The sequence below is a fragment of the Protopterus annectens genome, chromosome 1.part0, assembly GCF_019279795.1.
Source record: "Protopterus annectens isolate FY-2018-M chromosome 1.part0, PAN1.0, whole genome shotgun sequence".
In the NCBI taxonomy this organism is placed as follows: Eukaryota; Metazoa; Chordata; order Ceratodontiformes; family Protopteridae; genus Protopterus; species Protopterus annectens.
The window spans coordinates 1093819516-1093833136 of record NC_056725.1 but is presented as its reverse complement, the minus strand read 5'-3'; the positions used below and the strand labels follow the sequence as shown (position 1 = coordinate 1093833136).

Below are 13621 nucleotides of genomic sequence, written 5' to 3'. Positions count from 1 at the left end.
TCTCTGCGGGGGGGGATCACTTTGTGCCCTCACCAGATGCAGTAATTCTTGGGTTGCAAGGCATTTGCTTTTTCCTTATCCAGATGACTAGCTCATTATTTGTAGTTGTAGGATAGGGTGTTGAGTTTTTACAGTTTGATAATCTCCTGTGGTAATCTGCCTCTCCAAATAAATACAGTCCAGGTTAAGTGCTGTCACCATTTTCAGGTAGTACCTTCTCGGTTTCCCCAGATCTCGTGTGCCTAAATATATTGGCCTGGTATGCCAAGGTCTTCATACAGAATGCTTATTCTACAATTTGTGACATCATTTAGTGTGTTCTTTATTCCCATCTTCCCCTCTTAGTTTTAGAAATCCCATTGGAATTGGTGGTCTGAATAATGTGTTTAGGCCCTTAGACACTCCTCTAAACTTGTTGAGACTGTTGCAGAATGAGCTAAGTCAGGTATGGTAGATACATTTTTGCAAAGTGTACAGTAAATGGACACATGGCACACACGAGCAAATATGCAAAGACAATGAAAGATGTAGATAAATGCATGCTTGATAGGCAGAGTATGATTATTTTACTTCTGTTTAATCAGGAATGAATAATTGTAATTTTCAGGATGGGAATGTGGTTGGAATGATGACAGATTTGTTTCCTTGTTCTTTCAGATCTTGCATGTGGAAGGTTTTCTGTTGTATGGATCTTTGAGCAGCTGATGGCTTTACCACGTCTTACAGGAGCTTTGCGTTCCTTCTCAAATGTCACCAGAAAAAATGATATTCTTGAGGAGTCTTCAGACTTAAAGGTAAGCTTTTTCAGATACCTTGTTTAACAAATACTGCAGTTTTGAATTATGCTGAAATGAAATCTTTGATGCAGATACAGGAGGTCATACAGTAAGAGGTGTAAAGGGCAAATTTGCACATATCTTTAGATCTTGTAGCAATTGCCTTGACAAGGCCCACCCCGTAAGGGTAACTAACATCAGTATCCAGCCATTTGTGCACTGAATACTTGCATATCCAAGACCAGTGTAGTATTTTCATGAAAAGTTGCTTCATGTGGTGTGTGTTCTGTTGGATGTGTATGCAAGTAGTAAAACTGTCCATTTGCTTGAAATGTGACACTACTATATCTAAGAGAGGAATTTTCACTCTGTGCTGCTGCTAGAGATGATTTGATTTTTTTTTTGCCTTTAATACAGTTCATTTTGTATACTTTCAGAGCTGTTCACATCTTCAAATTAAAAAAAAAAAAGATTAAAAAATGATTCCTTTAAGAGAATATTGTTTTATTAAAACAAAATCCAAAAGTTAAGCACTTTCACTTCTGATATAAATTAAAACTTCAGTGCTAACATACCTCGTAGTGAAGCAGAGCCAAATATAATGGGGGACAATGAGCCAAAATCAGAGACAGCTTTTAAATATTGCTTTTATGTCCGTCTATATCTTTGTTTACTGGGAAAGTCCAACTGGGATAAACCCTTTTTTCAGTGGAAGCCCGGGAAGAAGTAGTTTTGATAAATACGTAAAATACAGTTACCTATGTTTTGTATGCTCTCTGATATGTAAGTGTATAAATACAAGAGAAAAAGCTTTGCAGTACCTTACATAAACATCATTTAGAAAGCTTGTACATAGTTTGCATGGGTAGATGCAATGTTGAATATTCATTGGAAGTAGACACAGGCTTGTTTAGAGCAAAGATAGATATAACATTGCAAAAGATGTGGGCAAGAATGTATGCATTGAACTATACTTCTCTCTTAATCTCTGTAATACCATGGTTATGCATAAAGGCATACCCCTACAGCTATTTACTGACTGGAAGTGGTCATGTTTAATACTTAGACCTGTCAAAAAAGCAATGTCTGCCTAATCATCTGTGTTAAATTACTGTAAATACAATGAACCTGAAAAACTGTAGGATTGTAAGTACCAAACCTGTAAATGTATTATTACTGTGCTAAAATGACTCTTCACTATGTTATGTTTATATCTGGAGCTTTTTTCCCCGGGCCTCAGCCGAAAAAGAGTTTTGACAAACCTATTTGGCCTCTCTTGGTAAACAAAGGCAGATTAATAAGTGCTGCACATCTGTCTGAAACTACTTGAAATTTCTGTTTTGGTAAGCATAGTTTTTTTTCATCTTTTATGTTAAGTATGTCACTTCCATAAAGCATCTATTGGCTGTTGCAAACAAAATTGTTTTAAATGTTCTTGCAGCAGTACTGTTTGCTAACATGATATTAAAATTCAGGTCGGGTCTCTGATGTTTTATCAGCATTCCGTGCTAGTATATATGTACTATTGAGAGAAATTTAAACTGTTAATGTCATCAGCAAAGGTTTCTTTCTAACCTCTTTCCAAAAATGTATGTTGTAAAAATTCAACTGTACTATTAAAATCTTCAGAAGTTACACACGACTCTTACCAGTCATTTCTTAACTGAGTTTTCACCCTTCTTGTGTGAACAGAAACAGTCTGCATGTGAGTGAAACATACTTGGACTTAAAAGTTTTAGTATTAAGTTCTCTCACTTCTTTCCTTATGTAATAAAATGCCCAAAAAAGTAACCTTGTTTTTCCCATTTGTGTAAATAAACGTAAAAAAAAGAAAATCAGTTGACATATTGACCTCATGTAAAAAGTATTCAACTTCAACTTTTACTACCACTCTGTATAAAGAATGTCATATTTGTTTCTACTGTAAAATAGTACTTTAATGAAGCTTTGCAAAACGTTTAGAAACTCACTCCCCCAACTGGAAGTAACTGTTAACAAAAGAAGAGGCAAATATTGACACTATTGCCACAAATGACAGTTGCTTAAAGTACGTTTTGTAAAGTAGAAAAACATTTATTACGTAAAATTTTCTCAGTTATTTCAGAGGTCACATTCATGACATTACTGTGGTACACAAGAGTTTGTAGAAAGAAATATTTCTCGAAAGCTGAACTTCCCTGTGTGGTTTACAGATGTACGGGGAAGTTTTATCCACCACAGCAAATAAGATGGCGCCCTATTTGAAATGTCAGCATTACAAATACCAAGTGCTGACAAGCTCACCCCCCTCCCCTACCAAAGCCATGAAAAAAAGAGAATCTTGAAGATCACTCTTCTCCATTAAACTTAAATTTTTGCAGGGGAAAAAGCCCACCTGCACCCCCCCCCCCGAACTTAGAAATACCAACTCCATGATTGCCATACCTCAGAGAAAAGGGAATATACCTGGAAATGGCAGTTTCAGACTTGGTATATGCAAGTCCGTTTTTAAGGCTAGTCAGTTTCTGTATTTCAGAACTCACTTTAGTGGGACCAACATTTCATTATGGTTACCAATAAAATTTACCGGGCGGCCACGGTGGTGCAGTTGTTAGCATTGCCACCTCACAGCAAGAGGTTCTCTGGTTCAATTCTCGGCTGGGGGTGCCTTCTGTGTGGAGTCTGCATGTCCTCCCTGTGGTCGCGTGGGTTTCCTCCGGGTGCTCCGGTTTCCTCCCACGTCACAAAAACATGTTGTAGGTGGATTGGACACTCTAAATTGGCCCTAGGTGTGAGTGTGCGTGTGTGTGCCTTCTGTGGAAGGTTGGGCACCAGGCTGGCAACTCGACAACGTAAAACTCCACTGCCAATCATGAGAGGACAGGTGATCCACTGTGGCGACCCCTAACTGGGAAATGCCAAAAGAAGAAGACAACCAATAAAATTTACCCATGTTGATTTACTGCTTAGAAAGTAAACAAAGATGGCTTAGAAAATGCAGTGAGTCTTTAGTGAAAGACCAAATTTTGTTTAATAAAGGCTCAAGTTTTTCATGTTCTCACATGGCAAGTGGTTCAATCAACGACCTGCTCACAGACACAGTATGCCTAAAAGGCAGCTTATTTCTGTCTTTATACATCTTTGGAATAGAAAAGTGGTATCTTTGATTACATTATTTGAAAAATGAAAATTTCTGAGATATGCTGTCTTGAAATAACTTACTAATATAATCTACTTTTTTATAAGCACCTATAATTTCTGTACAAGGCACCTGACAATTTGAGAATTTTGTAAAAACTGCTTTGATTACATAGTTAGCTTGGGTAATGAGAGCAAGCCTTTCCCCTTTGGCTGCTTTCATTATACTTAATGAATGATGATGTCTCAATAAAGGCAACATACAAAGTTCTCTACTCAAATTATATTGTCTTTGCATAGGTGGAAAATGTTAAAATGTGCTGTATGTTCCTAGTGACTGGTATTTTACAAGTAACCAAGTACTCTGAACTGTTTTCTTAATACACAGGTTGCCATTGCTACTTTTTAAAAATGGAGATGTCATGAAAAATTAACTATTAAATCAAGTATGTAGTACATAACCATTAAGTCTGTAAGAGTTTGTGTTAATGGTGCTCTTTTCACAAGAAAAAACTGATTAGTCCTTTGATCAACAAAGTAAAAGAAGAAAATATCCTATCCAGTCATTTTTTTTCTACAACAAAGTCTCCTCAGCTAAAGCTGATTCCTTTACCAACATTTTTGGACCCTTTTTCTTCCCCTTCCTGTATTTCTCTGTGATGATGTGTTCTCTCTCTATTGTTAAGAGGTCCATGACTGCTGGAAGTTCTCCTGTTGTGATGTTTGTCTGCTCTTTGATTGGTTTGTTAATGATTCAGAACATCTTGAAGACTATTTATGGCCCATGCAACCAGTTAAGGCAGTCTCCTTGGGACTTGTATTAGATGGTGCATTATGTGTCCTTATTTATTTTTTAAACGTTAGCAACATCTTTAGTGTTATAGAAGAAACCATATAGTATAAACTATGCATGGTGCACTTTCCACATTCCACTAGCAACCAGGCTTGAGTACTGACCATCATTTTTATCCATTTACAAACTTTTCTACAGGTCACTTTGGTTCACATCTGATCAGTCTTTGTTTATACTACTTTTATAAACCACCTTTTCTCAACTGTATACCGCACCATTGATGTTCATGTTTCACTGTTGCAGTCATCACCTGTGGGTCATCCCTGCTGTGGCAGCTCTCTGCCTGCTTGAATACCAGAGTCTGTGTTTTTCTGCTTTGGCTGCAGTCACCTGTAGTCTGACGTCAGGTTGTCATTGCTATAAAGCAAGGCAGCCAGTGTCATTACATCAGTCTTTCTTGCTGGGGAGCCCATAGCAGAAGCAGTTCGCATGAGTGCTGGTCGGTCACTACCAGAGTTTGAATTTCAGCTGAAAAATTCTAAAGCAAAGTACCTCATTGGGGACCCTTTTTCTTGCAGTAATCGATGTCCAAACAAGTGAACAATTGTCTCAGCTGTGGAAAGCAGATCCCACACTGACACTTCCATTCTTACTGCATCACTTGTTTAGGCCCAGACCATGAAGCCCCCCCCCCCTGTTGCCGGTTATGTGCCCTCTTTAATGCGAGAACCATTCGCCGTAGAGCTCCTTTTGTAGACAGTTATTTTCATTTTCCGTCTTTGCATTCTGATATGGCGTTCATCAGCTAACAGTCTGTGGACATTCCAAAAAAACGCAGAGATAAAGATAGAGACAGACCTCACAAGGCTAAGCCTTCTGACAATGCTACCGCTAAACTGGAAGTCAGTTCAAAAGAATTCAGTGAGGCGCTTTTGCAGCCCCTGATGCCCGATTTGATATCTATGCAGGCCTCTACTGAGACCCTTTCGGAGTCTGGTATGCCGCAAAAATCTTCTTTGTCTTCCGAGCCTTTGGCTTTCTCTGCCTTGGTTGGGTTCTGAGCCGCAACGCAGGCACTGGCTTCCGAGTAGGCTTTTTGCACTACCAAATCTAGACAAAAACCGACGTCTTCTCATCAGACTACTATTTCTCTTAGACTGACAGATTCTCTCAGGCCTAGAAGCCAGGCCATCCCTAGAAATTTTGCTTCTAGCCACCATCTTGCTCCTGCTCTACCACCCCAAGCACAAATACTTAAAATGGAGGAGGATCTCCTCTCCCTTATCTGGGGTAGTCAGGCTACAACTTATAAAAGGAAAAGGCACCCTTCTCCAGAAATTGACAAAACAGGATTCTGAGGAATCTGACTATTCAGATTTTGAAGAGGAACAGCAACCTCTGACTGCTTATGAGGATTCAGATGCAGAGGAATCCATCCCTTCTGCCTCTCCTCCAGAGGACCATTCCTTCGGGGAAACCCTTCACACCCTCAGGGAACCTTTTGAGTGGTAATCTCAGGACTTCCACCAGTCTAAGAAAAGACTTAGAGAGGTTCTGGACCTGCCCCAGCACAGACCCCTGGCCACCCACCCCATTTTAGAAGTGGTGGATGACTTTTTCCATGAATGCAGCTTAGCCCCTGACACCGTCCCACCTGCTCCCAGTAAACCCGACCGGTATTACAGAGTACAGGTTTCCCACACATACCTGTACAGAAATCCTGCTGCAGACCCAGATGTCATTACACAGGGACCTAAAGGAGCTAAGACTAGTCCTGCCAAGAATCCTATTCCTTCTGCCAAGGACTCCAGAGCTCTGGATAGATTGGGTAAAAAAGTATACACGTCTGCAACCTTAGTATCCGAGCACTCAGTTGTCAGTTCCATATGTTAAAATATCAGCAACACACTTACATTTCAACCTTTCCTGACTGTGCCAATTCGAGAGTTTGCAGATTTACTGCACTCTGCTTGTCAAGTGGCCAAACACTCATTACACTGTGGATATGATGCCCTAGAAGCCTCTAGCAGGGCAGCAATGACAGGATCTGTAATTAGGAGACATGCATGGCTGAAGGAACAACCTCTCCCTGATCATATCAAGTCTAAACTTATTGATGCACCCCTGAATAAGGAGCGCTTGTTTGGAGTAAAAGCAGAGGAGGTGCTTAAAAAGATGGAAGACAAAGCAAAACAAACAGTAAAAGATTTCTTTCAGGTTGAACCTCCCAGGTTCAGCAGGAACTTTCCCTCTAAGCACTGGTCCTTCCCTGCATCTAGCAGACAGGGCCGAAGTAAGCCCCGCAGGGACAAGACCATCCAGGCCCCTATCCCAGGGCCAGCAGAGAAGCAAACAGTGGACCATTTCTGCCCCAAAGCCAGGGAGTTCTAAGCCACCCTTCTATGGCAAAAATTCACAATGACTCCCCCCACAGCCCTCCTTTCACTCACCAAGAACTAGGAGGAGGGCTCTCCCTCTTCAAAGAAAATTGGCTTTCTGTAACAAAGGACCAATAGGTCTTAAAGATAATTTTTTCAGGGATACAAATTCTCTTTCAGCGAACTCCCAATTCCAAGAGAGTACCCAGACATGCCTCCAAACCAGTGGGCAGAGGCACTGAAACAGGTCCAAACTCTCATATCCCAGGGGGCAGTAGAACCTGTCCCCCCAGATCAAGCAGGCAAAGGCTTTTATTCCAGACTCTTCCTTGTTTCCAGAAAAAAGGGCACTTGGTGCCCCATCCTGGATCTGTCCATTCTGAACACCTCCCTGGTGGTCCCCAGATTCAAAATGCTCACCTTGCAGCAGCTGCTGCTTATGCTAACAAAAAATGCCTGGCTAGTGACCCAAGACCTAAAAGATGCCTACCTCCACATCCCCATAAGGGAGTCCTGCAGGAAATTATTGCGCTTCAGGGCAGGATCACAACACTTTCAGTTCTCTGTGCTCCCCTTTGGCTTATCTACTGCACCCAGAGTATTAACCAAATGCTTAGCCCTGGCCATAACATTTTGCAGACAAAGAAATATACAGATTTACCCTTACCTGGACAACTGCCTCATTCAGGCAGAATGCAGATAATAGCTGCTCCAGGACCTTCTCTTTGTCAAATCACTCCTAACTTCTCTGGGGTTCACCATCAATGAGAAGAAATCAAAGCAAACCTGCATCAAGAAGATCATTTTCTTCAGGGCTCTGATAGACACAACATCCCAGATGGCCTTCCTATCCCCAGAAAAGCAGAGATTCCTGCCTCTCTACTTTACCCAGCTGGCTTTACCCAGCTGGCTTCCAGAAGTCACCTCACCCCGAGGAAGTTCCTGCAAGCCCTGAGATACATGGCATCTTGCATCCTTCTAATTCCTCTGGCCAGGCTTCACATGAGAAAACTTCAGTGGTATCTAAAGAACTTTTGGTGCCAGTACTCTGTCTCTAGAGACCTCTCTCCCTCTGATCCCATGTATAAGGGCCGAGTTTCTCTGGTGGGCAGAGGCCTGTGCCAAGAACAAGGGTCTTCACTTCATCCTCTGCCCTTCCGGCCAGACCATCACCACTGATGCCTCAGACATTGCTTGGGGCGCTCACCTAGCAGGCAGGTGCACCCAAGGTCTTTGGTTGCCCAGTACCTTCACTAACACATCAATCGGAAAGAAATTATGGCAGCACAAAAGGCTCTGACATTCTTCAATCCCCATCTCAGGCTAGGGGTCCTCCTTATAAAAACAGAAAACACCACTGTAATGTGGTATATCAACAAACGGGAGGGAACCCAATCTTACTCTCTATGCAGACTAGCCATGAACCTCTGGCTAACAGCTGCCTCCATGGGTCTACACTTAATTGTCCAATACCTACCAGGGGTCAACAACACCCTGGGCAGACCACCTAAGCAGAAACTTACTTGACCCCCACGAATGGCAGCTCCACAGGGAAATCTTTCTGCAAATCACTCAGGAGTGGGGGACTCCGGAGCTGGATCTCTTTGCTTTGCACCTCAACCACCAGCTGCAAGGGTTCTGTACCAGGGAACATCACCTCCTAGTGTGGAAGGTGGATGCTTTGACCTTTCCCTGGAACTCCCTCTTTGTGTACGCTTTCCCTCCTCTGCCTCTAATTCCAAAGGTACTGATCAAAATAAGGGAGGAGAGACCAAAGGCCATCCTCATTTCTCCTGATTGGCCCAGGCAGCATTGGTACCCCTTATTGCATAGCCTGACTTTACAGCCCCCAGGCAGCTTCCCCTGATCTCAGACCTCTTGACCCAGCTGACTGAGGAGATACTGCACCCAGACTTGCAGACTCTGTCTTTCAGCATGGCTTATACCTTAAAAGCTAACCAAGAGTCCCTGTTAAGCAAACGGGTCCTAGACATTATCACAGTGGCCAGAAGGCCCAGCACCAAAAAATCTTATGCAGGGAAATGGAAAAGTTTCTGCTTTTGGAGCAACTCCAGTGGGGCCAGTACCTCACACCCTTCCATCCCTCTAATCTTGGATTACCTAGCAGAGTTGCTCAATAGTGGCCTCTCCTTCTCTTCTATTAAAATCCATGCCTCATTCATTTCAGCCCATTATGATTCAGACTTACCCCTCTTTTCTCCTCCTTTGATTAAACAATTTGTCAGAGGGGCTTCTAATATCGGACCTCCCAGAAGGCCACCCATGCCAGCCTGAGACCTGAATTATGTTTTAGAAAAACTAATCTTACCTCCTTTCGAACCTGATGCTTTAACAGAATTGAAATACCTCTCCTGGAAGACTGCCTTCCTACTAGCTATCACCTCTGCCAGAAGGGTTTCAGAACTTCAGGCACTCATGGCTGTTGAACCCTTCATCATTTTCCATACAGGCAGGGTTTCCATGAGGACTAACCCCCCCCCTCCTTTATGCCCAGGGTGGGCATCTGAAGTGACCCTCAACCTACCCACCTTCTTTCCCAACCCTCAAAACAAGGGGGAAAGAATTCTGCACTCTCTAGACATGCACAGACAGCTCAGATACTATCTGGACCATACTGAACCCTTCAGAAAAAGACCAGCTGCTTGTCAGCTTTGTCCCAGGGGCAGAGAGGAAGCCCATTTCTTAGCAAAGCATTTCCAAATGGATATTGCACTGTATCCATTTCTGCTACTGAATGCATAGGAACCCCCCCCCCAAGTCTATTCGTACCCATTCCACCAGGGCAGCCTCCACTTCCACAGCCTTCCTCAGAGGAGTCCCCAACAGGGACATATTGGAAGCTGCCACCTGGACCTCTGTCCATATCTTTGCAAAGCATTACCACCAACCTCTTTTTTCTAAGTCTAGGACAGGGTTTGCCTCTGCGGTTCTGCAGGGCTTGCTGACCCATGCCTAGGGCTCTAACCTATCCTTCCACCCCTCTCCTCAGCTTTGGGAATCCTCCCACAGGTGATGACTGCAACAGTGAAACACAAAGAACATAGTACAGTAGTGTACACTTAAAATAAATGTAGATGTCTGAGTGTATTCACTGCCGCAGTCCTGGTTTCCCTCCCACCATCCTCCTTATATCATCTACCCCAGGGGACATAAGCTTCCGATGGTGGCTTTTAGCCACCAGGGCCACTTTACCTTATTTCCTTGTACTTCTGACAGGTTAGTGCAAGAAAAACTAATGCAATGATGCCTTGCTTTATAGCACTGATGACCTGATGTCAGACTACAGGTGACTGCAGCCGACGCAGAAAAACATTGACTCTGGTATTCTGGCTGGCTGAGGGGCTACCACAGCAGGGATAACCAACAGGTGATGACTGCATCAGTGAATACACTCAAACATCTACATTATGGTAAGTGTACACAACTGTACTTTTTGCTTCCTTTACTGTCTTTACAGCAGTTTACATCTACCTCAGTGTAATTACCCCTTCCTTTTCTCTTACTGTGCTCAAAACTATATACAGTCAAACTGTATACACAGGGTTCAATCTAGGCTGATAGTTTTCTCTGTTTCTTGTAATGTCTGCCTTAATTTTCCCCCTTAACGTTTTCTTCTTTAATATTCCCCATGTTTCCTTCTTTATGTTGGAAGATGATCCACTTGGACCTTTTGTTAACTGATTTTTTTTTCTTTTTGCTATTATTGTAGCTTACTTTCTTCAATTTGTGCTGTTTGATTTTTCCATAATTTTTATTTTTGGTTTCTGTTCCATAATTAATTCTTTTAATTTTGGTTTCTGTCTTGTCTTCCATTTTCTTGTAATAAGTTTTATGACAGCAGCAAAGAATAGTTGATTTCAATAACACAACTGCTTTAGTAACTGACCCAGTGTTGCCTATTTTTGCCCGATTCAACATATGGGTTGTCGGAGCTGGCGAGATCTGACCTCAGCACTGAATTTGAAGCTTCTGTGGTTCCAGGGCTGTGACTTTTCCTCATACCCATAATTATCTGTACTCCATTCTAATGTCAGATCTCATTTTCTGCCTGAAGAATACAGATGCATATTTGAAGGCTCTTCCATTGCTTGTATCCTTTTTGGGTTCAAGCATTTTTCTCCTCTTCCTACTGAGAGTTTTTATACCTTTTTTGCCGTATAGCAAATTAAGTAGCTTGTGTGTTTGGCCATATAGGAAATTCAGTAACTTGTGTGTTTGGCCATATAGGAGAATTAAGTAGCTTGTGTGTTTTAGCATAGTGTTAGTATTGCTGTAGTTAGGTTTAGTTTACTGATATATAAGTATTTAATGTTTGTGTGAGTTTATCCTTTAAACTTTACATAGTGCTCTTTAACTAATATTGTGTTCTTTAAGAAGTAACCAGTGAAGTCAAAAACCAAGAACAAAACCAAGGAAGATACCCGGAAGAATGGTAGAATGGCCAGCAACCACTTTATTGAATAAAAAAACGCAGTCCAGTGCTTTCGACTAGCTTAAAGACTTCTTTAGAACTGCCATAATCACCAAAAACCAGCACTTAAATATCTACATCAGTCATGTGTTAACTCTGACTAATAGATGAAGTGTTAAAAACACATGTAAAAGTACTTGTAACTCTGTTACCTAATAACAAAAACATTAAATTTTTAATAAAAAACAGTACTACGAATACAGTGTAACATAAAAATAAATATAAAACCTGTGTTGAGTTAAAATGGCAAAATTCAACCTTCAAAACTCTTAAGCTTCAAAAGTGGTATAATGGAACAAGCATCATTAAGAGCCGTGGAATCTAATGCATTAAGCCTAGGGATCCACATTAAGTCTCTCATATAAATATGTTCCTCTAGTATACATCTCCTAGGGTCTTTCAGAATGTTATCTAAAACAACAAAATTAAATTTGTGGCCAGGAGCAAGTTCGACAAAAGCACTTGACTGCTGTTTTTATGCAGTAAAGTGGCTGCTGGTCATTCTACTATTCTTCTGGGTATCTTCTTTGCTTTTGTTCTTTAGCTGATAAGTTGTTGCTGTGGCCATTTTTTCTATCACCCCTTTTACTTCTAATAAGAGTGAATTACTGGCTAGTTCTGATTCACAGGGATTTAATAAATGCTAATAATGTGGACACAATTTGCCCCATCAAGATCCACATTTGCTGTGTGTGTACTGTTTGGGTGCTGCCCATTTAGACTTTGACTGGCAGTCTTGTGCTGCTTTTAGCGCTAGAACTCTTTAACAAGATGGGAGAAGCTACTTTCCCCACAGAGAGGCGCTTCTACTTTGGCAGGATCTTTCTCTGCATCTGTCGCCAGAAATTTGGATAAGTCAAAGGCCAGAGAGAAGTGTAAAGAAACAGATAAGGCACCTTTGGAAAGTATGGAGGTATCCAGAAAACGTTTGCTGGATCCAGTAGTTGGACCAGTCCCAAAATATGCTTGGAAGTCAGAACTGATGGCTTCTCAGTCCCATTGCTCTTCTCCATGACCGTGGTTCTTGTTGGAAGCAGTGAGCATGAGGCTCCATTCTCCTTTTCTCCAGGAAAGTAGGTATTCGAGACCACTCTGTGTCATCTTTGTGGTCATCTTTAAGTCTTACTAATCTGTTGTTGCTGAGGACAACTTTGCTGCGAGCCTTTTGCTTCCTACCTCAGCAAGTGCAGCTGTTACTTTATCTTGATCCCTCCACAGGGTCAGTCACTAAGGGATGCTGTGGTCCACAGTTGTCCCACGAGTCTCCTTTATGCGTTTCTACCCTCTTCCATTGATAATTCATCCAGAAAGCAAGACAGTGCAAGGCCAGGGTGATCCTCATTGCCCCCTTCTGGCCCCAGCAAACTTTTTCCGCCTTCCTGTGACCTCTTCTACTACATCCTCCATGGATGTTCAATCACTAGCCAGATCTTTTGTCTCGCCCATCTGGCTTGCCTTATCTGGACTAGAAGTCCATGAAACTAACCGCATCTTTCTTCCAACTTTGATTGTAGCCAGAGATGCCAGACTTCCCAAAACAATTGTCAAGATTATTTTGGCTTCTCCGAAGTCATCTACAAAGAAAGGTATACTACAGTAAATGGTGAAGATTCTCTGAGCGGTTTTTAAGGGACTGGACTGCTTTTCTGTACCCTTTCCGACTATCAAAGATATCAGCCAAAAATTCCAAGACAAAGGTTCTTGCTATTCCACCATCAGGGTTCAAATGGCAGCAATTTCAAACTTTTACTTTGGGGCACATTGATTCTTGCCTAGAGTCTGTAAATATTTCTAAAGCTTTCATAATAGGAATCCTTCTTTCACAACTACCAATCAGGGACCCATTTCTGCTATGAAATGGTACCATCATGCTTCAAGTTTTGACTTAACCGGTCACAGTAGATATTAGCTTTCTAACTTGGAAGACCATCTTTCTGATGGCAGTTACATTTGCCAGAAGAATTTCAGAATTAAAGGCACAGTCATGCAATCCTCCCTATTTAATTTTCCATATGGGCGAGAGTTCTCTCAGAACTAATGCAGCCTTCCTTCCTAAGGTGGCAAC

At 41.8% G+C, this 13621-nt stretch overlaps 2 protein-coding genes across 2 annotated transcripts in view; one reads left to right on the top strand and one right to left on the bottom strand.

Moving 5' to 3' along the window:
* ASCC3 (activating signal cointegrator 1 complex subunit 3) overlaps nt 1–13621 on the bottom strand; it is a 4485173-nt gene that overhangs the window by 2945557 nt on the left and 1525995 nt on the right. The window lies entirely within an intron of this gene.
* Nucleotides 653–13621, top strand: part of LOC122801126 (activating signal cointegrator 1 complex subunit 3-like) — a 206134-nt gene continuing 193165 nt past the window's right edge. The window contains exon 1 of the mRNA XM_044070661.1: nt 653–794. Within this exon, the coding sequence (XP_043926596.1) occupies nt 705–794 (90 nt within the window). The 5' untranslated portion in view covers nt 653–704. The remainder of the gene's footprint in view (nt 795–13621) is intronic.